This window comes from Coregonus clupeaformis, chromosome 34 (genome assembly GCF_020615455.1).
Source record: "Coregonus clupeaformis isolate EN_2021a chromosome 34, ASM2061545v1, whole genome shotgun sequence".
Classification (NCBI taxonomy): domain Eukaryota; kingdom Metazoa; phylum Chordata; class Actinopteri; order Salmoniformes; family Salmonidae; genus Coregonus; species Coregonus clupeaformis.
The window spans coordinates 496,456-514,092 of record NC_059225.1 but is presented as its reverse complement, the minus strand read 5'-3'; the positions used below and the strand labels follow the sequence as shown (position 1 = coordinate 514,092).

General features: G+C 45.5%; 1 protein-coding gene across 1 annotated transcript in view; it reads left to right on the top strand.

Annotated features, from left to right (window-relative positions):
* LOC121549908 (dihydropyrimidine dehydrogenase [NADP(+)]-like) overlaps nucleotides 1-17,637 on the top strand; it is a 212,733-nt gene that overhangs the window by 101,138 nt on the left and 93,958 nt on the right. The window contains exons 10-11 of the mRNA XM_041861880.2: nucleotides 3,723-3,892; nucleotides 5,358-5,568. Coding sequence (XP_041717814.2) covers nucleotides 3,723-3,892; nucleotides 5,358-5,568 — 381 coding nt within the window. The remainder of the gene's footprint in view (nucleotides 1-3,722; nucleotides 3,893-5,357; nucleotides 5,569-17,637) is intronic.

Sequence of the window (17,637 nt, the reverse complement as noted above, 5' to 3'; positions counted from 1 at the left end):
TGGGCGCCCTGAAGCCTTCTTCACAACAATTGAACCTCTCTCCTTGAAGTTCTTGATGATCCAATAAATGGTTGATTTAGGCGCAATCTTACTAGCAACAATATCCTTGCCTGTGAAGCCCTTTTTGTGAAAAGCAATGATGACGGCACGTGTTTCCTTGCAGGTAACCATGGTTAACAGAGGAATAACAATGATTTCAAGCACCACCCTCCTTTTAAAGCTTCCAGTCTGTTATTCTAACTCAATCAGCATGACAGAGTGATCTCCAGCCTTGTGTTAACGAGAGAATCACTGACATGATGTCAGCTGGTCTTTCAGTGGACCCACTCTCCCCAAATAGAGCCCCACCAGCCACTATACTTTAATTTAATTTACAAGGTATTACAAACTGACCACAGTACTTAAGTGACAGTCTTTCTCCAATGTATTTACAATAACATAATCCACAGACTGTTGGTACATTAGGATAGGAGTTGGAGCTTAAAAGCCCTAAAAAGGCACAGCGCCTCAAAGTACAAAGAAGTACTTTGCTTTATGTTTTTTTGTGTGTTTTCTGTTAAATGTCTGCTCAGTCCACATGTTCACACGTTCTATATATGTAATGTATACAATAACTATGTATTCATACAATGACTCTAAAATGTTATCTGGTTCTTCAATGATAGACGGAACAGACAAGGTTAACTTTGATTCTATACAAGTAAAGGACAACAAAATCCAACTTTTTAAAAAGCATAAGGTTCTTGATCATTTAAAGAGATTGTCAGCAGATGTGGTTTTCCTTCAAGAGATACATAAAAAAAAGAGACATTTAACATTTAAAGAGGAGCTGGGTTAAAGAGGCCTATTCTGCCACCTACTGTAATAACAGCAGAGGTATAGGAATCCTTCTAAACAAGAATAAACTTTTCCCTTATATCCCAGCACACAGACTAAGAAAGCCGTTTTCTCATTTTGAATTGTACCTTACATGGTGAAAAATACACATTGATTTCATTGTATATCCCCCCAGGGGCAAATGTGGAGTTTTTAGATATAATTCAAGCTATATTAGATCAAATCCAGACAGGAACAATTATTTTAGCAGGTGACCTGTACTGAACAAAAATATAAACACAACATGTAACAATTTCAAAGATTTTACTGGGTTACAGTTCATATAAGGTAATCAGTCTATTGAAATAAATTCATTAGGCCCTAATCTATGGATTTCACATGACTGGGAATACAAATATGCATCTGTTGGTCACAGATACCTTTAATAAAAAGTAGGGGCGTGGATCAGAAAACCAGTCAGTGTCTGATGTGACCACCATTTGCCTTATGCAGCGCGACACTTCTCCTTGGCATAGAGTTGTGTGGAATGTTGTCCCACTCCTCTTCAATGGCTGTGCGAAGTTGCTGGATATTGGCGGGAATTGGAACATGCTGTCGTACACGTCGATCCAGAGCATCCCAAACATGCTCAATGGCTGACATATCTGGAAGAACTGAAACATTTTCAGCTTCCAGGAATTATGTACAGATCCTTGCGACATGGGGCCGTGCATTCTCATGCTGAAACATAAGGTGATGGCGGCGGATGAATGGCACGACAATGGGCTTTAGGATCTCGTCACGTTATCTCTGTGCATTCAAATTGCCATAGATAAAATGCAATTGTGTTCGTTGTCCATAGCTTATGCCTGCTCATACCATAACCCCACTGCCACCATGGGGCACTCTGTTCACAACGTTGACATCAGCAAAATGCTCACCCACACAACGCCATACACGTGGTCTGCGGTTGTGAGGCCAGTTGGACGTACTGCCAAATTCTCTAAAACGACTTTGGAGGCGGTGTATGGTAGAGAAATGAACATTAAATTATTTGGCAACATCTCTGGTGCACATTCCTGCAGTCAGCATGCCAATTGCACGCTCCCTTAAAACTTGAGACATCTGTGGCATTGTGTTGTTTGACAGAACTGCACATTTTAAAGTGGCCTTTAATTGTCCCCAGCACAAGGTGCACCTGTGTAATGATCATCCTGTTTAATCAGCTTCTTGATATGCCATACCTGTCAGGTGGATGGATTCTCTTGGCAATGGAGAAATGCTCACTAACAGGGATGCAAACAAATTTGAGCACAAAACTTTTTGTGCATATGGAACATTTCTGGGACCTTTTATTTCAGTTCATGAAACATGGGACCAACGCTTTAGATGTTGCGTTTATATTTTTGTTCAGTGTAAATCACACATTCGGCAAGTTAGACAGACGCAGCAATAAAAAAGGTAAATTCAAGGAACCTCCAAAGAGGCAAAACATATTATCTCTACAAATAATTTACAGGACACCTGGAGATTACTATTCCCAACTACAAAAGACTACTCCTTTTTTCAAAGGTTTGGACACACCTACTCATTCAAGGGTTTTTCTTTTTTTTTACATTGTAGAATAATAGTGAAGACATCAAAACTATGAAATAGCACATATGGAATCATGTAGTAACCAAAAAAGTGTTAAACAAATCAAAATACATTTTATATTTGAGATTCTTCATATAGCCGCCATTTGCCTTGATGACAGCCTTTCACACTCTTGGCACTCTCTTAACCAGATTCACCTGGAATGCTTTTCCAACAGTCTTGAAGGAGTTCCCACATATGCTGAGCACTTGTTGGCTGCTTTTCCTTCACTCTGCCGTCCGACTCATCCCAAACCATCTCAATTGGGTTGAGGTCGGGGGATTGTGGAGGCCAGGTCATCTGATGCAACACTCCATCACTCTCCTTCTTGGTAAAATAGCCCTTACACAGCCTGGAGGTGTGTTGGGTCATTGTCCTGTTGAAAAACAAATGATAGTCCCACTAAGCCCAAACCAGATGGGATGGCGAATCGCTGCAGAATGCTGTGGTAGCCATGCTGGATAAGTGTGCCTTGGATTCTAAATAAATCACAGTCAGTGTCACCAGCAAAGCACCCTCACACCATAACACCTCCTCCACCATGCTTTACGATGGGAACTACACATGCGGAGATCATCCGTTCACCCACACCGTGTCTCACAAAGACACGGCGGTTGGAATCAAAAATCTCCAATTTGGACTCCAGATCAAAGGACACATTTCCACGGTTTAATGTCCATTGCTCGTGTTTCTTGACCCAAGCATGTCTCTTCTTCTTATTGGTGTCCTTTAGTCGTGGTTTCTTTGCAGCAATTCGACCATGAAGGCCTGATTCACGCATTCCCCTCTGAACAGTTGATGTTGAGATGTGTCTGTGACTTGAACTCTGTGAAGCATTTATTTGGGCTGCAATTTCTGAGGCTGGTAACTCTAATGAACTTATCCTTTGCAGCAGAGGTAACTCTGGGTCTTACATTCCTGTGGCGGTCCTCATGAGAGCCAGTTTCATCATAGCACTTGATGTTTTTTGTGACTGCACTTGAAGAAACTTTCAAAGTTCTTGACATTTTCCGTATTGACTGACCTTCATGTCTTAAAGTAAGAATCTCAAATATAAAATATATTTTGATTTGTTTAACACTTTTTTGGTTACTACATGATTCCATATGTGTTATTTCATAGTTTTGATGTCTTCACTATTATTCTATAATGTAAAAAATTGTGTCCAAACTTTTGACTGGTAGTGTATATATTTAGTACATCAGAATCTCAAAATCAACACAATAAATGATCAGATTGAAACTCCTTTTCTCTTCTTCTCCCACTTTTAGGAATGTGTAGCTGCAAGTCTTCCCTGCCAGAGCTGCGTGGCACGGTGATCGTGCTGGGTGCAGGAGACACAGCGTTCGACTGTGCCACCTCTTCCCTGCGCTGCGGTGCCAAGCGCGTCTACGTGGTCTTTAGGAAAGGCTTCACTAACATCAGGGCTGTCCCAGAGGAGGTAGAGACAAACAAGAAGAAAGGAGAGAAAAGGAAAGAAAGGAAAAAAGAAAAGACGTTGACAGAGAGAGAGATTGCTAAATGTTACCGGTGTACCAGATGCTTAACTTGTTTGAAAAAGAGAGAGGAAGACAGACAGAGAGAGAAAGACCGGAGAGAGAGATAGACAGAGGGATAGTGTTAGGGAGAAGGCTAGTGAGAGGAGAGAGGACGCTGTGTTTATTAAGTTGTCTGTGTGAGTGTCCTCTCCTTGGCCCTGCTGACATGTCTCTTAAGCCGCTTTTCTCTCTGGTTTATTGCAAAGGCCTGTCTTTGGGTCTGGAGGGCGGTAACTGTCAAAAGCTCTCCGCCTGCACACACACACTGCCGTGAGCCCCAGACGGACTCACTGGGATCTGTCCCTTTCTAGTAATGCTGCCACAAAGGAGAGAGGAAGGATATCATAGGCAGTGCTGTTTCTATTTTCACTGTTCCTTCAAAAGATATCCCTGCATTTGAAGCATGACATTGACTCGTGTACTCTCTTCAGTCTTGATTCTTATCAACTTTTGATGTGTTAGACCGTCAGTAAAAGTATCACTTGGAGTTAAGATACATTCTTCAACTGCTGTATATTAGTTATGATTGTGAGTGTGATGAGAAGTTCAAGGTGTCTTTCTGTCAATGCTATTTTAGTTTGCAGTTGAGTTTGACAGCACAGTTCATTCTAGAATCATCGTCCAACGGCATCTTTATTCATGCGTCGTGTCAGAGCTCACCTCTTGCTGCCATAGTAACGGCAAAAATAACCCCTAACGAAATGAGAAAAGTAAGGTGATTATCAACAGCTGTTTGCTTTTCCCCGCAGAAGCCGACAGTTAAGCTGCTAGCATCGCCTCTCACTAATTACGTTTGTTTATAAGGTATATTAAGTTTAGGCCTCTTGTAGGCGTCAGTAACCTTCACATCACATTGAAAAAAAGCTAAATATTGTGTGAAGCATGAGCATTGATGTCAACTGAGACAATTTCAGAAAACTGTGGGAGAAAGGGAAGCTATTATAGAAGCAACCCACCCCCCTTCCCTTTTGTGCACATCTCAGGACTGGAAACGTAATTTCAATGACTTTGTTGTAGATGGGGGCTTTTTTCATTAATCCGTATGAAATTGAAGGTCTTTGAACAAAACAGGAACATTTCGTAGTGTCTTCTATTGTGTGCCGTTGTAATGCGTGAAACTACAAAATATATTTTCCAGTCCTGACTAACCAAGGGAATAAAAAGGTTTTACCTTGGGCTTGATAATTAAACATCTTTCTGTCCAGTTTTAGATGAAATTTACTTTGCATTTGATGAGAAATATTGTGATAAAAAATTATAATCTTTGATACAAATAATTTAACACAATTCAAGCCACAATTTGAATATGTAACCTGTCTATGACCCCTCACCGTTGACCCCTGACCTCTGTATTTCCACAACCTATAGATGGAGCTGGCCAAAGAAGAGAAGTGTGAGTTCATGCCCTTCCTGTCCCCTCGTGAGGTCATCATGAATTCGGGTCGCGTGGCGGGCATGGAGTTCTGTCGTACAGAGCTGACAGACGAAGGTGATTGGATGGAGGACGAGGATCAGATCATACGCCTCAAGGCCGATTACATCATCAGCGCCTTCGGATCCATGCTGAGCGACCCCAAAGGTATCAATCATAATCAAACTTTATTGAAAGTGCATTGAACATCACAACAATGTTTTGGGCCGATTTTTGTATGAATGACAGCTTTGCAAACATGTTCTATGTTCTACAGTAAGTAAAGGTGCCATGTGACCATTGACTAACAGCCATCCCAGTAGTCTTGCTATTGATACACAATAATACAGACTTTACTCTGAATGGAACCAGAGTTTTGCCATACGAGTAGACTCTTTGACAGCACAGTCGACTGTTATAGTTTTTATCAACTCTTACAAATATCCTCAAATTGAGTGTTTCTCTGAAGAGTTTGTGTTGAATGTTGTCTACATTATTGCTTTAAAAGCAGCGTGAGGAGGTTATCCTTAAGCCGCATTAAACAGACAGAAAACCTGGGGAACAAACACTAGCCATTACGTTGATGCTACACCTGGATCTCCCTTTTTCTCCTGGAGATGTCTCATTATACGAGCGAAGACAGTGGTCCCATTTGGATAGGACTGTCTAACTAATCTTTGTTTAGCACATTTGGAGCAGAATTTAAGAACTTTTCCTCATCATCTACGCACAATATGCCCTGTGTTGAGGCTCTAATTTAGATGAGTGCCGGTGATGAGAACTCAATGTACTTTGGTTTTGAGGCTCACATGTGTGTGTGTGTGTGTGCGTGTTAGCGTGCCTGTGTGTCTGCCTGTATGTGTGTGTGTTTACAGAACCTTGTCTTATTCAAGTTGATATATCATAACATCATAAGCACCTGCCCTGCATTCTCCTACACAACAACAACAGTCTAGGACAGGGATCATTTACTAGATTCAGCCGCGGGCCGATTTTTCTCGAGCAGATGGTCAGGGGGCTGGAACCTAATTACAAATAATGTGTAGACTGCAAATTAATCGCAAGAAGCCCAAACAGATACATTGTAATATTTGACTAAAACATCATTTCAAACCTTGCTTACATTTGTATTCGATCACGTATCTCTCTATTATTGGGAATACTTGGGAACAGATTTAAAAAAAATAAAAATCACTTGGAGCTGATTTCCTGGTGTCGTTACAGTCTTTTAATGTCCAACAATATATCTATATCTATATCTATATATATATACACACACTACCAGTCAGAAGTTTGGACACACCTACTCATTCCAGGGTTTTTCTTTATTTGTACTATTTTTTTTACATTGTAGAATAATAGTGAAGACATCAAAACTATGAAATAACACATATGGAATCATGTAGTAACCAGAAAAGTGTTAAACAAATCAAAATATATTTTATATTTGAGATTCTTCAAATAGCCACCCTTTGCCTTGATGACACGCTTTGCACACTCTTGGCATTCTCTCAACCAGCTTCATGAGGTAGTCACCTGGAATGCATTTAAATTAACAGGTGTGCCTTCTTAAAAATTAATTTGTGGAATTTCTTTCCTTAATGCGTTTGAGCCAAACAGTTGTGTTGTGACAAGGTAGGGGGGTATACAGAAGATAGCCCTATTTGTTTAAATACAATTTTTTAGATTTTTTGTCATTTAGCAGACGCTTTTATCCAGAGCGACTTACAGTTAGTGAGCGCATACATTTTTCATACTAATATAGACCAAGTCCATATTATGGCAAGAACAGCTCAAATAAGCAAAGAGAAACAACAGTCCATCATTACTTTAAGACATGAAGGTCAGTCAATACTGAACATTTCAAGAACTTTGAAATTTTCTTCAAGTGCAGTCGCAAAAACCATCAAGTGCTATGATTTAACTGCCTCTCATGAGGACCGCCACAGGAATGGAAGACCCAGATTGACCTCTGCTGCAGAGGATAAGTTCATTAGAGTTACCAGCCTCAGAAATTGCAGCCCAAATAACTGCTTCACAGAGTTCAAGTAACAGACACATCTCAACATCAACTGTTCAGAGGAGACTGTGTGAATCAGGGCTTCATGGTCGAATTGCTGCAAAGAAACCACTACTAAAGGACACCAATAAGAAGAAAATACTTGCTTGGGCCCAGAAACACGAGTAATGGACATTAGACCGGTGGAAATGTGTCCTTTGGTCTGGAGTCCAAATTGGAGATTTTTGGTTCCAACAGCCGTGGCCATGTGAGACGCGGTGTGGGTGAACGGATGATCTCCGCATGTGTAGTTCCCACCGTAAAGCATGGAGGAGGAGGTGTTATGGTGTGGGGGTGCTTTGCTGGTGACACTGTCTGTGATTTATTTAGAATTCAAGGCACACCTAACCAGCATGGCTACCGCAGCATTCTGCAGCGATACGCCATCCCATCTGGTTTGGGCTTAGGAAAGGCTATCATTTGTTTTTCAACAGGACAATGACCCAACACACCTCCAGGCTGTGTAAGGGCTATTTTACCAAGAAGGAGAGTGATGGAGTGCTGCATCAGATGACCTGGCCTCCACAATCCCCCGACCTAAACCCAATTGAGATGGTTTGGGATGAGTCGGACCGAAGAGTGAAGGAAAAGCAGCCAACAAGTGCTCAGCATATGTGGGAACTCCTTAAAGACTGTTGGAAAAGCATTCCAGGTGAAGCTGGTTGAGAGAATACCAAGAGGTTTTTCTTTATTTTTTACTATTTTTTACATTGTAGAATAATAGTGAACACATCAAAACTATGAAATAACACATATGGAATCATGTAGTAACCATATATATATATATATATATATATATATATATATATATATATATATATATATATATATATATATATATATATATATATACAGTGGGGAGAACAAGTATTTGATACACTGCCGATTTTGCAGGTTATCCACGACCGCCACACACTGTCCACGACCGCCACACACTGTCCAGAGTCACCCAACAATGACATGAAATCACTGTAATGAGTTTCATGCTACAGACGACCACCCGGTGACGTCCGCACACGCACACACACACACACACACACACACACACACACACACACACACAAGTGGTCTTCTGTAGCTCAATTGGTAGAGCATGGCGCTTGTAACGCCAGGGTAGTGGGTTCGATCCCCGGGACCACCCATAAGTAAAAATGTATGCACACATGACTGTAAGTCGCTTTGGATAAAAGCGTCTGCTAAATGGCATATTATTATTATTATTTATTATTTATTATTATTATTATTATTATTATTATTATTATTATTATTATTATTATTATTACTTACAAAGCATGTAGAGGTCTTTAATTTTTATCATAGGTACACTTCAACTGTGAGAGACGGAATCTAAAACAAAAATCTAGAAAATCACATTGTATGATTTTTAAGTAATTAATTTGCATTTTATTGCATGACATAAGTATTTGATCACCTACCAACCAGTTAGAATTCCGGCTCTCACAGACCTGTTAGTTTTTCTTTAAGAAGCCCTCCTGTTCTCCACTCATTACCTGTATTAACTGCACCTGTTTGAACTCGTTACCTGTATAAAATACACCTGTCCACACACTCAATCAAACAGACTCCAACCTCTCCACAATGGCCAAGACCAGAGAGCTGTGTAAGGACATCAGGGATAAAATTGTAGAACTGCACAAGGCTGGGATGTGCTACAGGACAATAGGCAAGCAGCTTGGTGAGAAGGCAACAACTGTTGGCCCAATTATTAGAAAATGGAAGAAGTTCAAGATGACGGTCAATCACCCTCGGTCTGGGGCTCCATGCAAGATCTCACCTCGTGGGGCATCAGTGATCAAGAGGAAGGTGAGGGATCAGCCCATAACTACACGGCAGGACCTGGTCAATGACCTGAAGAGAGCTGGGACCACAGTCTCAAAGAAAACCATTAGTAACACACTACGCCGTCATGGATTAAAATCCTGCAGCGCATGCAAGGTCCCCCTGCTCAAGCCAGTGCATGTCCAGGCCCGTCTGAAGTTTGCCAATGACCATCTGGATGATCCAGAGGAGGAATGGAAGAAGGTCATGTGGTCTGATGAGACAAAAATAGAGCTTTTTGGTCTAAACTCCACTCGCCGAATTTGGAGGAAGAAGAAGGATGAGTACAACCCCAAGAACACCATCCCAACCGTGAAGCATGGAGGTAGAAACATCATTCTTTGGGGATGCTTTTCTGCAAAGGGGACAGGACGACTGCACCGTATTGAGGGGAGGATGGATGGGGCCATGTATTGCAAGATCTTGGCCAACAACCTCCTTCCCTCAGTAATAGCATTGAAGATGGGTTGTGGCTGGGTCTTCCAGCATGACAACGACCCGAAACACACAGCCAGGGCAACTAAGGAGTGGCTCTGTAAGAAGCATCTAAAGGTCCTGGAGTGGCCTAGCTAGTCACCAGACCTGAACCCAATAGAAAATCTTTGGAGGGAGCTGAAAGTCCATATTGCCCAGCGACAGCCCCGAAACCTGAAGGATCTGGAGAAGGTCTGTATGGAGGAGTGGGCCAAAATCCCTTCTGCAGTGTGTGCAAACCTGGTCAAGACCTACAGGAAACGAATGATCTCTGTAATTGGAAACAAAGGTTTCTGTACCAAATATTAAGTTATGCTTTTCTGATGTATCAAATACTTATGTCATGCAATAAAATGCAAATTAATTACTTAAAAATCATACAATGTGATTTTCTGGATTTTTGTTTTAGATTCCGTCTCTCACAGTTGAAGTGTACCTATGATACAAATTACAGACCTCTACATGCTTTGTAAGTAGGAAAACCTGCAAAATCGGCAGTGTATCAAATACTTGTTCTCCCCACTGTATATATATATATATATATATATATATATATATATATATATATATATATATATATATATATATATATATTATTTGCTCAGAAAACATGTGGGGGCCAAACCTGCAGGCCGCCAGTTGGGGAAAACTGGTCTACGATTATATATATATTTTTAACCCACTTGCTTACAAGACAACACCTGTCTTTTTGTGTGACACAGTCGCCAGGGCAGGTAATTAGATTGCATTGAGAAAAGGCCATACCTGCTATGATTTTGAATTAGTCTGCTATTGAATAAACAGAGGTGGGTGTCACAGGAGGGCCACGACCGCCACACACTGTCCAGAGTCACCCAACAATGACATGAAATCACTGTAATGAGTTTCATGCTACAGACGACCACCCGGTGACGTCCGCACACGCCACACACACACACACACACACACACACACACACACACACACACACACACAAGTGCTCAGCAATAGAGCGACAGAGCTTTACAACTGGTTACCCAGCTAGCACAGCCATTAGCCAACCTTGCGATGCAGCACAGATGCACAAATACATAGTTGGGGCTACCTAAGCAGGCAGAAACTGAACATGTTTTACACGCATTCAAAATAGGTCGTGATGGTGAAATACACATCTACTCAACCAAGTAATTAAGATAAAGAGAGAGTGTGAGAGACTGAGTTCCGCTGATGTTCTTGCCTGACTGTGTCTATCTGACTGTGTCTTATTGATTTTATAGATGGGGTAAAGGCTTGATTGACTGATTGTTATCGTAATTTGCTCCACTGATTCGGTTTACCCAATTCCTCCTCTTCACAGCTCAAATGGATTTTACTATCCATTTTGTTACTCTTTTTGCATGCCAAATGGCACTCTATTCCTTTCATAATTCACTACTTTTGACCAGGGCCCATAGAGCTCTGGTGAAAAGTAGTGCACAGGAAAGGGTGGCATTTGGGATACAGTCTCTCTCTTTTCCTCCCCCCTGGTACTATGGTTGACCTGTTGCTAAAGAAACATCCTTAGAACCTGCTCCACATCCCCAAAGGTGTCGTCGTGAGCTAAGGAGGGTATTGTTATGATTAGCAATTAGTCACCAAGGTTAATTAAAACATGAGGAATTACTGATAAGAGCCTGAATTAAATGGGGTGCATGACTTCGAGCAAACTAGTTTTCATTTGATAGGATGATATTTCTGCCAAACCTGATTGCCTGCATATTTAGGAAGAAATTGATCCATGCCTTGGCATGCGAGTGTGTGTTTTTGTGTTTCTGTTTGTGTGTGTACAGTATGTGCGTCAAGCATGCTTGCAAGCGTGTTTGTGTGTGTGATTTCATGGTACACAAAAAACAAAATGCTGAGAAAGGAATCCCCAGAGTAGTACAGTCAGAATTATCCTTATTCTAGAACTATGAATCACTTACTCACTTAAGTATGTTGTCAGACCCACAGAGGAGGTTCCGCTTGGCAGTGAACACAGCTGTAGAAGGATGAGTTAGCAGTTAAAACCTGGCCTGTATAGTCTGGTGGGCTGGACCCAGTGTGCGTCGCAAATGGCACCATATTCCCTACATAGTCAACTACTTTTGACCAGAGCCCTATGGGTCCTGTTCAAAGGTAGCACACTTTAAAGGGAATAGGGTGTAATTTGGGAAACAGATTCAGTGAAGGGAGGGAGGGAGGTACCCATGCTTCCTTCCTGCATTTGTCTACTTCCTGCTGAGTTTCATGGAGGGTGGGTGGGAAACTGGAGATATGATGCACCCTCCTCCTCTGTGTTAGCTAAGCATCTCTTTCCCTTTACGCTGTCCTGTCACGCTGTTTTTCAGTGGCAGGGACTGGGAGACGAGTCAGTATCAAGGGAAAGATGAACGGAGCAAAGTACAGAGAGATCCTTGATGAAAACCTGTTCCAGAACGCTCAGGACCTCAGACTAGGGCAACGGTTCACCTTCCAACAGGACAACGACCCTAAGCACACAGCCAAGACAACGCAGGAGTGGCTTTGGGACAAGTCACTGAATGTCCTTGAGTGGCTCAGCCAGAGCCCGGACTTGAACCCGATCAAACATCTCTAGAGAGACCTGAAAATAGCTGTGCAGCGACGCTCCCCATCCAACCTGACAGAGCTTGAGAGGATTTGCAGAGAAGAATGGGAGAAACTCCCCAATACAGGTGTGCCAAGCTTGTAGCATCATACCCAAGAAGACTCGAGGCTGTAATCGCTGCCAAAGGTGCTACAATAAAGTACTGAGTAAAGGGTCTGAATATTTATGTAAATGTTATTATGAGGGATGTAGGTGTTGTGTAGGCCCTAGCTACAGCAGTTATAGCTAGCTGTTATTATGAGGGATGTAGGTGTTGTGTAGGTCTAGCTACAGCAGTTATTGTAACGATTCCGGCAGTCTGAGTCGGTTCCTGTCTGTGTATTAGTTTTCTGCTCGGGATCCCCAGTTTCCTGAGGGTTCTGGAACGCTCCCTGCCTGGTTGCCGGGCTACGTTGCTAGGCGGGAGATCTCCTGATTTCCACACCTGCATTCCATCAGCAATCTGCACACCTGGCCCTGATCATCACCTTCATAAGCTCTGACCTGACATCCATTCCCTGCCGGATCGTTAGCCATGAACAGTATGTTTATCAGTGGATCAGCCTTAGAGCATGTAGCGTTAGTTTTGTTGTTTTGCACCTTGTTTGCTTGTTTTGTACTTACCTCCGTTTTGTTCCATCCGCAGTCACTCATCCGGAACCTTCACCCAACCTCTGCCTGATGGTCGGCGGCTGCCGAGCCATTACTGGACCTACCACTGCACCCTCAACAACCCATCCACGCCACCCGCTCTGTTCCCTGGATTATTCAGCCTCACTCGTGGATCTATTAAATAAACACTCACCTTTGTTTCAACCTACCTTGTCCTGGTCTGCTTCTGGGTTCTGGCTTAGTAAACCGTGACAGAACGATCCGGCCAGTAATGAACCCAGCGGACCTGGACTCTGTTCGCCATGCCATTACCCATCAGGAGAAGATGTTGGGCCATCATAGCACGGTACTACAGGAGATCGCGTTGTCAGTTCGGAACCTTTCTACCGGTCTGACGGAGGTCCAGAACCAGCGCAAGTTTCCGGTGGAGGATCCACTACCGGTTTCACCCATCTCGCCTGCCGCTTCTGGAGCTGTGTCCTTCCGTGAGCCCAAGGTTCCGACGCCGGATAAATATGAGGGGGAGCTGGGAAGATGCCGTTCCTTCCTTATGCAGTGTGGGTTAGTGTTCGATCTACAGCCCTACTCTTATGCCACAGACAAGGCTAGGATAGCCTTTGTGATTGAGTTGCTGCGTGGTCGAGCGCTGGAGTGGGCTTCAGCCGTTTGGGAACGACAGGATCCCTGCATGGCTTCATACCAGGGGTTCACGGCCGAGATGAGGAAGCTCTTCGACCATTCCGTCCGAGGGAGGGACGCAGCTAGGGCGCCTGTTTTCGCTTCGCCAAGGAACTCGCAGCGTGGCCGACTTCGTGATCGAGTTCAAGACGTTGGCTGTGGAGAGTGGGTGGAATGAGGAGTCTCTGCAAGCGGCCTTTTACCAGGGTCTGTCGGAGCAGCTCAAGGATGAGTTGATCTCTATCCGAGCCTAGTGACCTGGACAGCTTGGTAGCCTTGTCTATTCGGGGTGGATAATCGAGTCCGAGAGCGAAGGAGGGAGAAGCAATGGGTCCCGTCCAACCGATCAGCTTCTCAGGTTCCAGTCGGGTCGGGGATTGGACCAGAATACGTCGATCATCGTCCACCACACAGGATTAGTGGAGAGGTCCTGTCTCCCGATTCTGAACCCATGCAAGTGGGGCGGCACGGGTTAACCAAGGAGGAGCGCCAACACAGACGTAGGGACTAACTGTTGCCTCTACTGTGGTGGTTCGGGACATTACCTCGCCACTTGTTCCCGGCGGTCGTCAAACTGCGCGGCTCGCTAAAGTTGGGAGGACTTTTAGCGAGCCAGTTTCGACCTCTCAATACCTCTGTCAGACCCCGTTTCCCGGCTACCCTTATGAACAGGAATCAGAGCTTAGCGATTAACGCTTTTATCGATTCAGGTGCCGATGGAAGCTTTCTTGATGCCGAGTTGGTGGAACAGCTGGGGCTTTCCAAGGAGCAATTGCCGGAAGCCATTGAAGCTACCACTCTGGACGGCAGTAGTCTGGCACGTATCACGATGAGGACTGAACCGGTTAAGATGCTGTTGTCGGGGAATCATTCTGAGATGATTTCATTCTTCATTCTGCCGTCTTCCCATGTTCCTCTGGTCCTTGGATACCCCTGGCTGAAGGAACACAATCCCACGTTCGATTGGGTGACGGGCAAGGTAACGAGTTGGAGCCTTGATTGTCATGCTAACTGTCTCAAGACTGCCTGTTCCCATTCGGTTCCCAGTCAGGTGATTGAGGCTAAACCCCCAGATTTGTCCCTGGTTCCCGAGACATATCACGATTTGGGGGAAGTGTTCAGTAAGCAGAAGGCTCTGTCACTCCCTTCCCACCGACCATATGATTGTGCCATCAACCTGTTCCCTGGAGCTGTCTACCCCAAGGGTAGGTTATACAGTATCTCCCGACCTGAACGTGAGGCTTTGGAGACCTACATCAAGGAGTCCCTAGCTGCTGGTCTCGTTCGTCCCTCGTCATCACCCCTGGGGGCAGGATTCTTCTTTGTGGGTAAGAAGGATGGCTCTCTTCGACCGTGTATTGATTATCGGGGGTTGAATGACATCACGGTCAAGAACAAGTATCCCCTGCCCTTGATGAGTTCTGCCTTCGACTCCTTACAGGGTGCTACGGTGTTCACCAAGCTAGACCTACGCAATGCGTATCACATGGTCCGGATCAGAGAGGGGGACGAGTGGTTGACGGGTTTCAATACACCGATGGGTCACTTGAGTATCAGGTGATGCCGTTTGGACTGACCAATGCTCCAGCGGTATTCCAGAGTATGGTGAACGACGTCCTGAGAGATATGATCGGGTCTCTTTGTGTTTGTTTACCTGGATGACATTCTGATCTTCTCGAAGGAACCTTCCGACCACGTCCAGCATGTCCGGCAGGTTCTGCAGCGATTGTTGGAGAATCGCCTGTTCGTGAAGGCCGAGAAGTGCGAGTTTCACGCCCACACGACATCCTTCCTCGGGTACATCATCTCCAGGGGAGAGATTAGGATGGACCAGGAGAAGGTTAGAGCGGTTCTGGAATGGGCCCAGCCCGGTACGAGATTGCAGCTCCAGAGATTTTTTGGGGTTTGCGAATTTCTACCGCAGATTCATCCGGGATTACAGCCGTGTGGCCGCTCCGTTAACTGCCTTGACTTCCAGTATCAGGACCTTCAAGTGGAATCCGGAGGCGGATCGAGCGTTTCTGGATTTGAAGAGGCGATTCACCAACGCACCGATTCTCTCTCAACCGGACACGGCCCGTCAGTTCGCCGTTGAAGTGGACGCGTCTGATGTGGGAGTTGGCGCCATCCTGTCGCAGCGATGCTCCACGGACAGTAAACTCCATCCCTGCGCCTACTACTCTCGTCACCTTTCGCCTGCGGAGAGGAACTACGATGTGGGTAACCGGGAGCTTCTCGCGGTGAAACTTGCCTTGGAGGAGTGGCGCCACTGGTTGGAGGGGCGGAGCAACCGTTTATTGTCTGGACTGACCACAAGAATCTTGCTTACGTGCAATCGGCTAGACGTCTCAACTCCCGTCAGGCCAGGTGGGCGTTGTTTTTCGGACGATTCAATTTTTTCCCTGACGTTCCGACCTGGATCTAAGAACGGCAAGGCGGACGCCTTGTCCCGGATGTTCTCAAGACGGAAGAGAGTGGGTCCAAGACCGAGACAATTCTCCCCCGAACTGCGTCGTGGGAGCAGTTATGGAAGATTGAGGAGGAGGTGATGGCGGCCCTTCGGACGCAGCCCGGTCCCGGTAACGGTCCACCCGGTCGGTTGTTTGTGCCTGAGTCGGTTCGCCCTGCTGTCCTCAAATGGTCCCACGCCAGCAAGATGGCTTGTCACCCTGGCGTGGCTCGGACGATGGCGTTTCTTCGCAGACGTTTTTGGTGGCCTGCCATGGCCGAGGATACTCGGGGTTTTGTTGCTGCCTGTCCAGTGTGTGCGCAGAATAAGAGTACCAATCGGCCCAGCTCTGGACTACTTCACCCCCTTCCTATTCCCCGGCGACCATGGTCGCATCTGGCCCTGGACTTTGTCACTGGGTTGCCCTCTTCTGAGGGGAACACGGTCGTTCTGACTATCGTGGACAGATTCAGCAAGTTCGCCCACTTTGTGCCAATTGCCAAGCTTCCTCTGCCTCGGAGACGTCCGAGATCCTGGTTAGGGAGGTTTTCAGGGTCCACGGTTTGCCCAGTGATATCGTTTCCGACCGTGGCCCTCAGTTTACCTCTGCTGTCTGGAAGTCCTTCTGTTTGGCCATTGGAGCTACAGTCAGTCTCACATCTGGTTTTCACCCCCAATCTAATGGTCAGGCGGAGAGAGCCAACCAGAAGATGGAATCCACGCTACGCTGCCTTGTCTCCTCCAATCCCACCTCCTGGGTCTCTCAGTTGCCTTGGGTTGAGTATGCCCACAATACTCTCCCTACATCTGCCACTGGGATGTCTCCCTTCCAGTGCCTGTATGGCTACCAACCTCCCTTGTTCCCTTCTCAGGAGAAGGAGCTCTCAGTGCCCTCTGTTCAGGCCCATATTCGTCGTTGCCACCGGACCTGGCATCGGGCCAGAAAGGCACTCCTTAGAGTTTCGGACCGGTATCAGCTCCAGGCGAATCGTCGCCGGATCCCCGCTCCCACCTATACCATCGGAGATAGGGTCTGGTTGGCCACACGGGATCTTCCTTTACGGACTGAGTCTAGGAAGTTGTTACCGAGTTCATTGGTCCGTTTGTGGTGGAGAAGGTGATCAATCCGGTGGCAGTTCGACTCAAACTACCGAGGACGCTCAGAGTCCATCCCACCTTTCATGTCTCCTGCCTCAAGCCTGTTTTCCTCAGTCCTCTGTTGCCTCCTCCGCCTCCTCCTCCTCCTCCTCGGATGATCGGAGGTGGTCCTGCCTACACGGTGCGACGCATCATGGATTCCAGACGGCGGGGCCGGGGTTTCCAGTATCTCGTGGACTGGGAGGGTATGGTCCTGAAGAGAGGAGTTGGATTCCGCGGCGACAGATCCTAGATGCTGACCTCATTCGTGACTTCTACCGCCTCCATCCTGGCGCTCCGGGAGTCCGCCCGGTGGCGTTCGGGTCGGAGGGGGGTACTGTAACGATTCCGGCAGTCTGAGTCGGTTCCTGTCTGTGTATTAGT